The sequence below is a fragment of the Gouania willdenowi genome, chromosome 17 (genome assembly GCF_900634775.1).
Source record: "Gouania willdenowi chromosome 17, fGouWil2.1, whole genome shotgun sequence".
NCBI classification, from domain to species: Eukaryota; Metazoa; Chordata; class Actinopteri; order Blenniiformes; family Gobiesocidae; genus Gouania; species Gouania willdenowi.
In genome coordinates, this window is record NC_041060.1 from 29,689,861 (window position 1) to 29,702,789 (window position 12,929).

The following is a 12,929-nucleotide window of genomic DNA, read 5'->3' on the forward strand; positions in this document are numbered from 1 at the left end:
TGGAGAGAGAGGACCCTCACCGTTTTGTATCTTATTATGAGAGTCAGGTCGGCGGGAATTTGCCCGGCTTTTACGGAGCCCCGGTAATGTATGGGCGAGGGATAGGATCTTTGTTTTCTAAATTATTTCGTTTTATTAGTCCTCTGGTGAAGAAGGGTTTCGCCATAGCTAAACCGCATCTTAAAGAGGCAGCCAGCAACATTGCCTCGGACGTGTTTGCCCGTGCGATGGCACGAAGCAGTGATTCAAAGCAAGAGGGGAGCGGCGGTATTATGGTCATGTCACGTAGATCGAGAAAGCGACCCCCCGGAGAACGAGCCCCTTCAAACTCTAATAAACGATCACGCGGTAAGAAGAGGAAACCAGTTGCAAAAAGCAGACGCGCAAAGAACAAGTCTACCCGGAGCTCCGATATTTTTTAATTAAATCAAATATGGCACTGTTGCACCAGAAATCTCCAGAGTGCACCCTCGCAGAATTAGATATATTCGCTGTTCCGATGACGCAGCTTTCGATTGATGATAAAATCTACACTGAAATCTCTCCCTTGTCGGCCATCGCCGACGGAGGACCTATAGAGTTTTTCATCCCCGGAGATGGGGACAAGTATCTGGACCTGAACGATACATTGTTACATCTCCGTGTGAAAATCACCAACGACGATGGCACGGACCTGGCAAACGACGCATCCGTAGCCCTCATCAATTATCCTCTAAATACAATTTTCAGTCAGTGTGATGTTACTTTGGGGGATAGGCTGATTTCGCAGTCTAGCGCTACACATCCCTACCGCGCAATGATTGAGACTCTTCTCAACTTTTCAGAGAACACTCTGAAAAGTCAGTTTAGCGCAGGCCTTTTTTACAAAGATACAGCCGGTGCAATAAACTCTACAGTGACCGTTAACGGGTCGAATAAAGGATTAAATAAGAGAGCGGCTTTCACAAGCACCTCCAGAGAAGTGCACCTGCTCGGCCCTCTTCACGGAGATATATTTTTCTGCGAGAGACTTTTGCTGAATTCGGTTGATTTGAGAATTAAACTGACCAGAGCTAGCGACGCTTTTTGCCTCACCGGAGTCCGCGACTCTACGTTTCGTCTGAAAATATTGGGAGCCTCTCTGTTTGCAAAAAAAGTCTCTGTGTCCCCGGCTGTGCGGTTAGGTCACGCCGCAGCCTTAATGAAAGGTAACGCTCTCTACCCCCTCTCGCGGGTCAACGTAAAAACATACTCCATACCGGAGAACTCTAGGATATGCACCCAGGAGAATCTGTTTCTGGGTTCCATGCCCAAATACGTGGTACTGGCTATGGTACACCACGAAGCCTTTACTGGGAGAAGAGACCTATCACCATTTAATTTCATTCACAACGACGTTGAATACCTGGCTCTCTGTCAGGACGGCAGACAGATCCCCGCAAAGGCTTTCCAGCCGCAATTTAACGCCGGGTTATCCGTTAGAGAATTTTACAACATGTTCCTGGCTACAGGGAGACATCTTAAAGACTTACCTCTGAGCATCACCCGGGAGGATTTTAACGAAGGATACTCTCTGTTTGTGTTTAATCTCAACCCGGGCGATGACCATGACGCCCTCTCCCCCATTTCAAACGGAAATCTAAGACTGGAGATGAGATTTAGAGTTCCCCTACCAAACACCACAACGCTTATCGTCTACGCCTGTTACGATTCTATTTTGGAGATCAACGCTAAGAGGCAGGTTCTGGTGGATTATTATTGAGAAGATGGATAACATTCAACTCGAGACTCTATTGCATAGTCTGTTGGGGGATGCATTCTGCGGTGTGTGGGCGTCGGATCAACTTCCCTCGCTGAATCCGTCTTTTAAACCACCCGCCTACTTTATAGTCAACACACACCCCGGTCACATGCCCGGAGAACACTGGTTAGCTCTGACCTTGGAAAAGAACCGCAAAGCCACCTTTTTCGACTCTTATGGATTCCCCCCGGACTTTGCGCATTACCCTACAAGCATCTTACAGTTTTTGAAAGATCGCTCACAAAACATAGAATACCACGACAAGCAGTTGCAACACCCCCTGTCAGCAGTTTGCGGACATCACTGCGTCTATTATCTCTGCCATCGGGCGTGCGGGTTATCTTACGGACAGACGCTGTCTCTGTACGATGATGATGTGATAAAGAATGATCTTATGGTGTACGAATATGTCAGAAAGTATCAGCGGTGTGTTAAAAATGAATTCAATCGCAATCCGAAACAGGGGAATTGTTCTTTACAAATGCTTAAAGATTGTCATAAATAAAAAAAATTACTTTTTTTATGCATATGCTATGCCATTACCCATGTGTATTTTGCTTTAAAAATGTACACTCACAAAATATGTTCAATAAACATTTTTATTGATGAAAGACAAAAAAATGTGTTATGCATCAGTTATTTAAGATGAAATGTTAATCCAACGCGATGATAAAGTATTTTGTTTTCCAACAGTCCGTTCGGCAGCTAATTCTCTCTCGGGAGTAATCCATTTTGGGGATAGTTCACGGAACGCCTTTTTTCTTCTTTTTCCTTCAGGCGTTTCAAATTCTTTATCGCGGGAAACCACCGGCCTCCCTCTTGAGCAGACGGTATTGATCGCGAGCATGCGGGTTATTTATTGTAGATAAGGGGATGTTTAGTTCTGACAGAGTATTTAAAAACTCTGTCCACCCCGCAGGCGACGGCTCCCTGGTTTTTTTCTTAAAAGGGTGGGTGAGATACTTTAACAAATCAATCACGTGAGAACCTTGCACAGCGTCGCCCCTGAAATGAATTCCCCCTTGGAATTCCAGCCTTCGTGATTCTCCGACATTTTTTTTAAGACGTACTCTGCGCTCTTGCGATCTCGCTGGGGGAGGTTTTTCAAAAGATCTTGGTCCGTACGGTCATCGCCGGATGTTTGTGGTTTGTGAGAAGACGTTTGAGCTTTGGCGTCATACGGAACATCCAACTGCTCCGGGTGCTGGGTCGTTGCCAGTCTACGATCCTCTCTCTGACCCTGCTTCATAAAGGTAAGATATCTTTGCAGTAGCGCGCTATACTTTTTAATTTTCTCATGAGGACTCACACCCTGCTCGTTCAAGATTGTTCTCATACGGTCGTCCAAATCCTGCTCAGCGTTCTCTCTCATGGATGGCGAAGGCTGAGTTAGACTCTTTAACTGGTGAGGTGAAATAAGAAACATTTTTTGGGCCTTCTTTAAAGTCATTATCTCTGGATCAGTCCTCCGATGAGATTGCCGAGCAAAGGCACGACGGTCGAGAGCAGAGGTAGAATAAAACCACCAGTTTGCTTCTTTAGAGCCCGCTGCTTGTGTTTTATGCTGGTTTTTTTATCGGCCAACAGCTTGATAATTTTTTTCTGCCTCTTCAGTTTTTTAAACTGAGAAGGATTCAACGGGATGTTTCCTTTCAGAAGATTTAAGGCGATCTCACACAATGCTTGGATAAAATCGGGGGAACTGTGAATAAGAATGTCCTTTCGTTTCTTGGGTGAAGCGTGATACAGAGCCGTCAACAAGGGGGCGTTTCTTTTTATACGTGCCGACATGACGTTTTGAGGGTGTAAACGGCCAGACGTGCGGGAAGCAGTACACGGGTGCTTAGTCTGTATAGCTCTGGGCATACGGGTGTGAGGTCTACTATTAAATACCCCGTGAACATCTTTGGCGTCGTCGTCAAAGCTCTCTAAAAAAAGGCCTTTTGTGAAATCTGATGATTTGGAGTTTATCCCTGGGATTTTATTTATCTTTCTGGTGGTAAGTAATTATCCTAATAAAAATGAATAACTGGACGTAGGGAAATCCTAAAGTTAACTACAGCAAAATGATTTGAACAACATAAACACCGTTTTGAAAAAGGAGGGTAACTTTTTCTTTTCTAATAATCTAGCACAATTACAAATTAAACATGCAAATAAAGACAAGTTACATGTAGCCAATACATTTTCAGGTTAACAGTTACGCTACATTAAAGGAAATGTTTTTAGTTTATGACATAGACCACCAACCTTTCTAAAACAGGAGCTACTTCAAAGTGCTAATACACGCTGCTTCAATTTTCCAGTTTTACTTTAATTAGAGGGAAGACTTTGTTTTATTTTTGAAAATAAACAGGGAGTCATCGCGTTCCCACTATACCTGCCATCAACTGCTCTTTACCGTGTTTTTGGATTGTAACAATTATGTAAACTCCACCTTCTTATTTAATTTTATTGCCTTAAACACCAAATCTGCAGCATCTTTAATGAAACACTGCTGGGACAGATGTCTCAGTGAAAATAAACCTGTTAATTTAATTGTTTATGTAATGCTTATTGTGTCTGATTTAACTCTAACTTAAATGTAGATCAAATGCAATTATTGTGCATCATCTGGCTGAAATATTTATAATTTCACTAAACCATGATTTGTTTTTATCTAAGCGAGTTTTTACCAGAACAAGTGGATGTGTGCCGCTATTTCTGTTCACATCTATTGTTTTTACGCAAATTATGCTCAGGCATCGCTGCGGACAGCTAAAGGGTCTTGACGTTGGAGCAAACGGGTAACGGAACATTATTGTACACCCTGTAGTGTTTGGTGACCGATGTAAAGTTTAATAGGTAATGCGTTGATGAAGAAGAAAAAGTGTGTTTGGCTCAATGCGAACGTGTTTAACTAGCGGTTTGCCTGTAATAAAACCTCACGGGTAGAGCGTCATTTATCTGTTTAATAGATGTTTATCATCAGAACTGACGCTGTCTCAATATTAACTTACTATTAGAAATAAGAACATCAAACCCCGGAAACGGAGTAAATGTGTCCATACCGTCTGTAATATCACCAAGTTTACCAAAGAACAACTATTTATTCCTAGTTATTGTTTCCAGAGTTTTATTGCCGGTTATTATTTCCTTAACGCTCCGCTGATCAGACAGAAACAGAATAATTCATACAGCCTGTCGTTATAAAAATACAATCAAAATAAAGGTGACGATGTGTCTATAACCATCAATGTTTGTTGTTGTTATATACGTAAACCGGCTAAAGCAAAACATTCCTGCGCTCCATGCAAACATCATTTCAGAAACTATTTCTATTCAAACAGAGCAAAACTCTTCACTTTTAATAACTCAATTCGGAACAACCAACTCTGAACCAAAAATCATGCAACCACACAGACACACACATTTACACACGCACTGCCCCCCTTGGAACCTCAGCAGCTGCAGAGGATGAGAAAAAACAGCGGCAGCCACAAGGCAAAACTGTGGTTGGCGGTACAAAACCGGGTCCGTCTTAAAAACAATGTTATTCGTGAATAAATCATGATATTATAATCAAAACATATTTATCATCATATTATGTACGTATTCTGCGTAAAATTATACTCTGAAAAGCTCACACAACCCTTGAATTTTGCTTTATTTGTATGAGGGTTTTGGAGATATCTTTATTTACTTTTTCAACTCCGTCAAAGTCCCATAGAGACTCATTTTCTTTATATCAGTAACCAGCAAATGCTCAGCGTCAATCACCCCTTAAAGAGACAAACGTTGTCTCTCTCTCTCATTCAACTGTTTAAACAAATTAAAAAACAAATTAAACAAAGTTACGTTGCCTTCAAGGCAATAAAAATGATGAATATAAGAAATAATATTATAGTAATTTTTTGTATTATGAATATATTAAAGAAAAATAATAAAGTTGAAATAAGAATAAATACAAATAACTAGTAATATAAGTACAAAACAAATACTTAACCCTCCTGGGTTATAAGTTTTATGACATTTACCTTCTTTGAATATGACCCATTCAAAACAGACAATTAAACTTTAAAAACAAGTCATAGCTGGCGCACCAAGACTGCTTTTTTTTTTTTTTTGTTTTTTTTTTGTTGGTGGGATGGTTGGAATTGTGCCTGTGTGTGTGTGTGTGTGTGTGTGTGTGTGTGTGTGTGTGTGTGTGTGTGTGTGTGTGTGTGTGTGTGTGTGTGTGTGTGTGTGTGTGTGTGTGTGTGTGTGTGTGTGACACGAGTTTAAAGTTCAGAGGTAAGTCTGATGTTCAAAGCATTCTTATGCATAGTGATGGTCAGACATGGTCATATTGCTGCTATGAATGGTAAGATTTGGAAAGCTTTTTGTAAGATATGCTTCAGCTTGTGCAGTCACTTGTTTTAACTAACTGTCACGTTATTATCTGATACACACTTGTTTTAACTAACTGTCACGTTATTATCTGTTAGATGCACACTAGAAGAATGTGTGTTTGCAAAACATGTCTGTTTCACCCCACCCAGGGTGCGGCTCAGTTTCTGCCCTTGACTCTTATCTCTTCAGAGCTTACAAACTTTCTTCGGTCATTGTGAACATCTAAGGTCATTCAAAAGATCACACACATTACACGACAGGAAAAAGAAAGAAAGAAAAAAAATATGTATACATTAAGAATGTCAACCTCTAAATGATGCCTGACCGAAAGGGGTTTAAGCTGAAGTCTAGACTTATTTTGCCTTTTACAACTGAAACACTACTGTCTGTCCAAAGATGACACAATTTCTCTCATACCAACGATGTAAGCACAAAACTTAAACAATCAAAATTATATTAAGCATCCTCGATCAACTTCTTTTCTAATGTTTCATTCAAGTGTTCTATAATATTTAACTTGTACATTTTCTTAAATGCATGAATAGTTTTGGAGCAGAAAGGTGATTGAAACCCTCTCTCTCTGTGTGCGTGCGTGTGTGTGTGTGTGTGTGCGTGTGGTTTTCTTTTATTTGGTGAGAAACATTGTGCATTTATACCTTTCTTTTTCTTTAAAACAGTTCAGTGAGGGGCTGGTGAATTATGTGTGTGTGTGTGTGTGTGTGCGTGCGTGTGCGTGCGTGTGCAAGAATTTTTTTTTTTTTTTTTTTTTTTGACTCAAAGGCGGGACTTCCGGTTTGGGAAGGCGGGACTTCCGGTTGGGGGCGGGACAAAGGTCGTGACGTCACACCTGTCAAAAGTTTGATTGAAAGTGGGTACTATCTCTCTCTCTAGTGTTGACTAGACGTGGGACTCGATTGAAAAATTGAAAAATCTAATTAACTTGCTACTTTGTAGTTGATTCATCTTGATTAATCCAAGTTAATTAAAGATTAAGATTAAATCGGGGCTTTCGCCTTTAATCGGCCATGTAATGTTATTACATTAATGGAATTTGTCCTCTGCATTTAACCCATCCCTGAGGAGCACCTAACAAGTGACACTTTTCAATTTAAATGGATTTTGGTATCTGACTGAATCATGTAACAATTAATGAGCTTAAACAACAAAATTGTGTTTATCATTTTCATCTCTGAGTTCTATATGAATAAAGAATACTATGATTGCATTGTTCACAAGGCACAAACTTAAATTTAAATAAGCTACATTCATGCTTTTCTGGATTTTTTTTTAAAAACTCTCTAAAACAAACTTGTTTTTGTGTAAACGCAACATTTGTTCAGGCGACAGGATACATGCACCAAGCACCACAAACGCATCCCTGCATACTATGTGCACACTCGATAACTAACAATCTAAAATAAAGTAATTCAAAATAAGAGGGAGTAAAATAGAGAGGAAAGGAGGAAGGAAATAAGTGAGAATAAAAAGAATCAGGTTGTAAGAATAAATAATAAAATAATACACTCTAGTATTTGAATGCAATAGGGCTGTTCCAATAAATGATCTGCTTTTTTTTTACTTCCTTGTAAGTTAATCACATCACCTTCACTCTTGCTTTAGCCACTGTTTTGTTGCACACAGCCTGCTGAAACTTCAGTGCAGATGTGTTTCCAGGGCTCATTTTAGAGGGAACACTCTCTCTTTCAGCCAGAGGTGATCCTAATGTTTACCCTTGGCTTTCCTGGCCTTTCCATATTGTAATGCACTACTCCAACATCAGGCACAGTCACAACTGATAGGGTGGATCTTGGTGGTGGGAAAAAAAAATGACTTTCCTTCTTCTTGAAGGTTTGCTTTGCTTCAGCAGCCTTTGACCTCTTTTAATTTGTTTTCTGCTCGTCACTGATTTCTAAGCCTTCCTCGTAACATCATTTCCTCATTGTATTCTAAAATAACAGTTCACATAGTCATCTGCTCTTTAATCTCATCCCTGCAGAGTGAAGTCAGTGTAACAGTGCATGTTGAACCAAAAAATGGGAGGCAGCTCTACCGTGTACTGCTCCGGTTCATTAACCCCCGCAGCACCAGTGTGATTGCTACCATCCACGTCACCAATATCCCAGGCTCTACAGGTAAGGCTGCCTCTGAGATTTTAATCAGCTCTTACATTCCACCGTTAAACAACACATACTGTATATTTATTCATACATTGTGCTTTATGCATTGTCAGTATTCTGATGATTTATTGTTAATATTAGTATACAATATCATTTACCATCTGTGCTAATTTCTCTGCAGGGTTACACCAGAGAAAAAAAATAATTTTTCCAAGGAGTCTTTCTCCGACCTTCCTCACCGTCCCAGGAGACAGTTTTGCTGAACCTTTTGCATTGAACCCTGGAAAGTGGATCATCCATATCAGAGCAGAGGGAGTCCTTCTGGTGAGTTAAGAAAAAAGAAAAAAAAGAACGAAGGTTTTTACAAATGACTCATTTTATTTTTACTTTAAAGAACTTAGGAATCACAGACTCATAGAACTCTTAGGAGAGTAGAAATATCTTCAACACAGTGCAGATGTTGCAAATTCTATTGCAGAGAGTGATTTTTGGCCAGATCCAGCAGGGGTCAACTGTTAGGGGGGGAACTTCACATAGTGTTCTCTTCTGTTAAAGCAGAACTAAGTAACTTTCACTTAGCGCGCCCCCCTCCCCACCTCGGACAATCAGATCACCTATCCCTGTTTCTCACCCCAGCATACAGACCTCTCATACAAAGAACACTGCCTGAGGTGAGACTAATACGGATTTGGTCTGAAAATGCCATCCCACAGCTACAAGACTGCTTCTGCACAACCAACTGGGACATTTTTACACAGGAGGACTTGACTGACTACTCATCCACTGTTCTGTTTTATATTAAAACGTGCATGGATAATGTCACAGAGAAGGAGATGGCTTGACATTATCCAAATAGAAAACAACAACAAAACGGGACTCTGTCTTCAGGTCTGGAGATATGAATCTGTACAGCTCAGCCAGATCCAACCTGAAGAGGGGCATCAAGCGAGCAAAGGCAGCATATGCCAGAAAGATTGAGGGACACTTCAGAGAGGGGAACCCCCTGCATGTTTGGCAGGGCTTCTGTGACCTCGTCAATATGAACTGCTCCAGTGCTCCCACCACCAGCACCAGCACAGATTTGGCAGAGGAGCTGAATCAGTTCTTTGCTAGGTTTGATGTCAGAGAGGAGGAGGATGCCCCGATGCTGCTGCCCGCTGACATTCTGGCCCTCACTGTGAGCACGGAGGAGGTCAGGAGGGTGCTCTGGGTTCTGAACCCGTCGAAGGCTACAGATCCTGATGGTGTCCAGGGGAGGGTACTGAGGGGCTGTGCAAACCAGCTAGCTAGGTTTTTACTAACATTTTTAATTCTTCCTTGGCTGCCTGCACAGTCCCCAGCTGCCTGAAATCTGCAACCATTCTACCCATCCCCAAGAAGCGCTCGGTCAGCAGCCTGAATGACTACAGACCTGTGGCTCTCACCTCTGTTGTGATGAAGTGCTTTGAGAGACTGCTTTTGCGGCACATAAAATCTTTACTGCCTCCCAGTCTCGATCAACACCAATTCGCATACAGAGCCAACAGGTCCACAGGTGATGCCATCAATACAGTCCTCCACACAGTGTGTGAACACCTTGAACGCTCTGGCAGTTATGCGTGGATGTTGTTTGTGGACTTCAGTTCTGCTTCTAACAAGCTTGTTCCGAGCAGACTGTTGTCCGTCTGGGTATTGGCGAGCACACCTGCAGAGGGATCGAAGATTTTCTCCCCGACTGTCTGCAGTAAGTCAGGCTAGGGGACCACCAGTCACAGCACTGGGGCTCCCCAGGTCTGTGTGCTCAGTCCAATGCTGTACACCCTGTATACCCATGACTGCACCCCAATTCACAGCATCAACGTTCTCTTAAAAATTGTGGCTGACACTGCCGTGGATGGGCTGATTTGCAACAACGATGAGACGGCCTACAGAGAGGAGGTCCTGAACCTCACTGCCTGGTGCACACCCTGTTCTCACTGCTGCCCTCAGGGAAGAGGTACAGGTCCATCAAGGCCCACACTTCCAGATTCACTAACACTTTTTATCTGACTGCAATCAGGGTACACAGTAATCACACCCTGTTTCATTGTTTCAGTCACTCTTCAATGTACACTATATTGCCATTGCTGTTATAATGCTCTCCTATTGTACATTTTATTTTATTTTATTTATTTTATTTCATTTCATTTCATATTTTTACTAGTTTATTGTGATTTTACTTTATTATATACTCTTGCACCACCAAAGTTGTCCTTTAATTTTGTTGTACATTGTGTATAATGACAATAAAAGCCTTCTATTCTGTTCTATTCTATTTCATTCTAAAGGTACCTTTTGGTTATGTCACTGTCGTAAACATTCCACACCCGCAAGGCAGCAGCTCCTCACTCCTGCATCAGTGAGATGGGCAGCGGGAGGCATCCTAACTTACCAGGGCAAAAATAAAGTGGTTAATCTTGAATAAGCCTACACTCTGAGTGAACTCATCTTTTAGTAACTGAGTAAGTTGTACATGTTGTTGCGAGAAAGAGAACAGAGCTGCAAGACTAGCCACTGGGTCAAAGGCAGGGAAAGTTGCAAGTGCCGTTTTCTGGCCAGAGACAGCAGGGGGAGATGAAAGACCCCTCAATTGCCCCATAAACACTTATCCTCAGAGGGACTACGAGGAGGATTTATTAAGGTGAAAAAGTTACTTAGTTCTGCTTTAACAGCTGCATCTGATTCCATCAGATGCAGTGGCGGGCCTTGCATTTGGCACCTGGGCCTTCAATAGGGAATTACACTTAATAGCACCACGATGATGTCATAAAGATTTCAAGCATTCAGTATTGCAAATGAGGGTGTAGACTAACACAATAACTGGGTTCAAACAACTCCAAACCTGCACACAACACTCCACCTGGAGCCTACATGAAAGCATAATGTGAAAAAATACATTACACTCACCACTGATGCTTGCTGAGTTTTTAGAGACAAAACCTATCCTCCTTTCTTTGCACACAAAGGACTTCAACGACTTTCAGTTCCAACAATAAATCCTTTCATATCACCAAGGCTGAGAGAATATGTCCTGGCATACGTGTATACATGTCTCCGTGGGCAGAGTGTCTCTGGGCACAGAGTGACTACGAGTGGCTCTGTGCGCATGGTGCACATGAGATTCGTACAGTGGAAATTGTGAGCGCGAACCAGTTTGTGCCTTAAACCGGTCCCTCTTTTTTTGAGTTGGGGATCATATCTCACTTGCTCAAATGTTCTCACCACCGCCTGCAGCCCCACCTTGGTTTAGTGTTGCCCTGCTTTCTTGGTCAGACATCTCAAATTTACAGAGCAGAAAATTGTATTAAGGCAAGGCAAGGCAAATTTATTTATATAGCGCATTTCATACTCAAGGCAACTCAATGTGCTTTACATGATAAAACATTCAATTGTTTAAAATCAATAAGAACATTTAAAATCATCAGTAAAATCAGTAAAATCAATTAAAATCATCAGTAAAATCATCATTACATCAACAACATGACAAAAAGTCTCTCTCTCAATCATATGCAGTAGAGAAAAAAAGTGCCTTTAACTTTGATTTAAAAATGTTCACATTGGATGCTGACTTCAGCTCCGCTGGCAGTTTGTTCCACTTCTTTGCAGCATAACAACTAAAAGCAGCATCACCATGTTTACTGTGAACTCTGGGCTCCACTATCTGATCTGTGTCCATAGATCTGAGAGACTAAGCTTCTCAGCATCAACCAGGACAAAACTATCCAGTGTTTCCTCAGGCAAAGAGACACTCAGAACTGGTAAAAACCATGTTTCAATTTGATAAAATAATAGTTTTATTAGTGTTGATGTTTGCTTTGAAGTGGTCTGCAAACTGCTCACAAAGAGACTCAGAGGTGGTGGTCTGTGAACTGTTAAAATTGGGATTGAGTAAAAGGTCAGTAATTGAAAATAAAACCTTGGGTTTATTGTTATGAGTGGTAATTATTTTAGTGCGACCATATTACATACAAAGTCAATGGGAAGACGTGACAAACACGACATTTGATCAGGCAACAGGATACGTGCTGTAGGCACTACAAACGCGTACTATGTGCACACTAACTAGCAATCTAAAAGAAAGTAAGTCAAAATAAGAGGGACTCGAATTGAGGGGAGGGTGTGTGTGCGTGCGTGCTTGCGTGCATGTGGAGCAAATATCTCCCCGTATCTTTTCGACCTGAAACTTTATCAACGGTTTCCAAATACCCCAAGTGTGTGCATCCATTATTTTGGAGTAATTTCAAAACATTTATTTTAATTTTATTTTTCCCAGACAGCACATTCATGTTCACCCAGAAGTGAAAGCTATTCAGCTTTTGACCTCAGTGTGAGGGGGCGCTAACACATCATCTATATCTATTTCACTGGACAGCTCCCCTCCGGTGCGTGCCGGAGCCAATCACAGTGGCGAGCTAGAGTCACGTGTGCGGCCAGAGCCAATCGCTTGCTGAAGACCTGGAGTAGCACTAGACCTGCGCGCAGGCAAATGAGTGAGAGAGAGGAAGATAGTTTAAGGCTCTTTCACAAGTTTTAAGCTCCTGTGGACTTCTCTTTTGAGGAAACATACTTTTTGACTGCTCCTTATTTGGTGATTACGTTTCAAGTTTGTTTAACGTTTACTGTTTAGATCGGACGGACGGGAT

At 41.6% G+C, this 12,929-nt stretch overlaps 1 protein-coding gene across 1 annotated transcript in view; it reads left to right on the top strand.

Annotated features, from left to right (window-relative positions):
* LOC114478811 (laminin subunit alpha-3-like) overlaps window positions 1-12,929 on the top strand; it is a 93,317-nt gene that overhangs the window by 78,460 nt on the left and 1,928 nt on the right. The window contains exons 19-20 of the mRNA XM_028472093.1: window positions 8,148-8,283; window positions 8,450-8,592. Coding sequence (XP_028327894.1) covers window positions 8,148-8,283; window positions 8,450-8,592 — 279 coding nt within the window. The remainder of the gene's footprint in view (window positions 1-8,147; window positions 8,284-8,449; window positions 8,593-12,929) is intronic.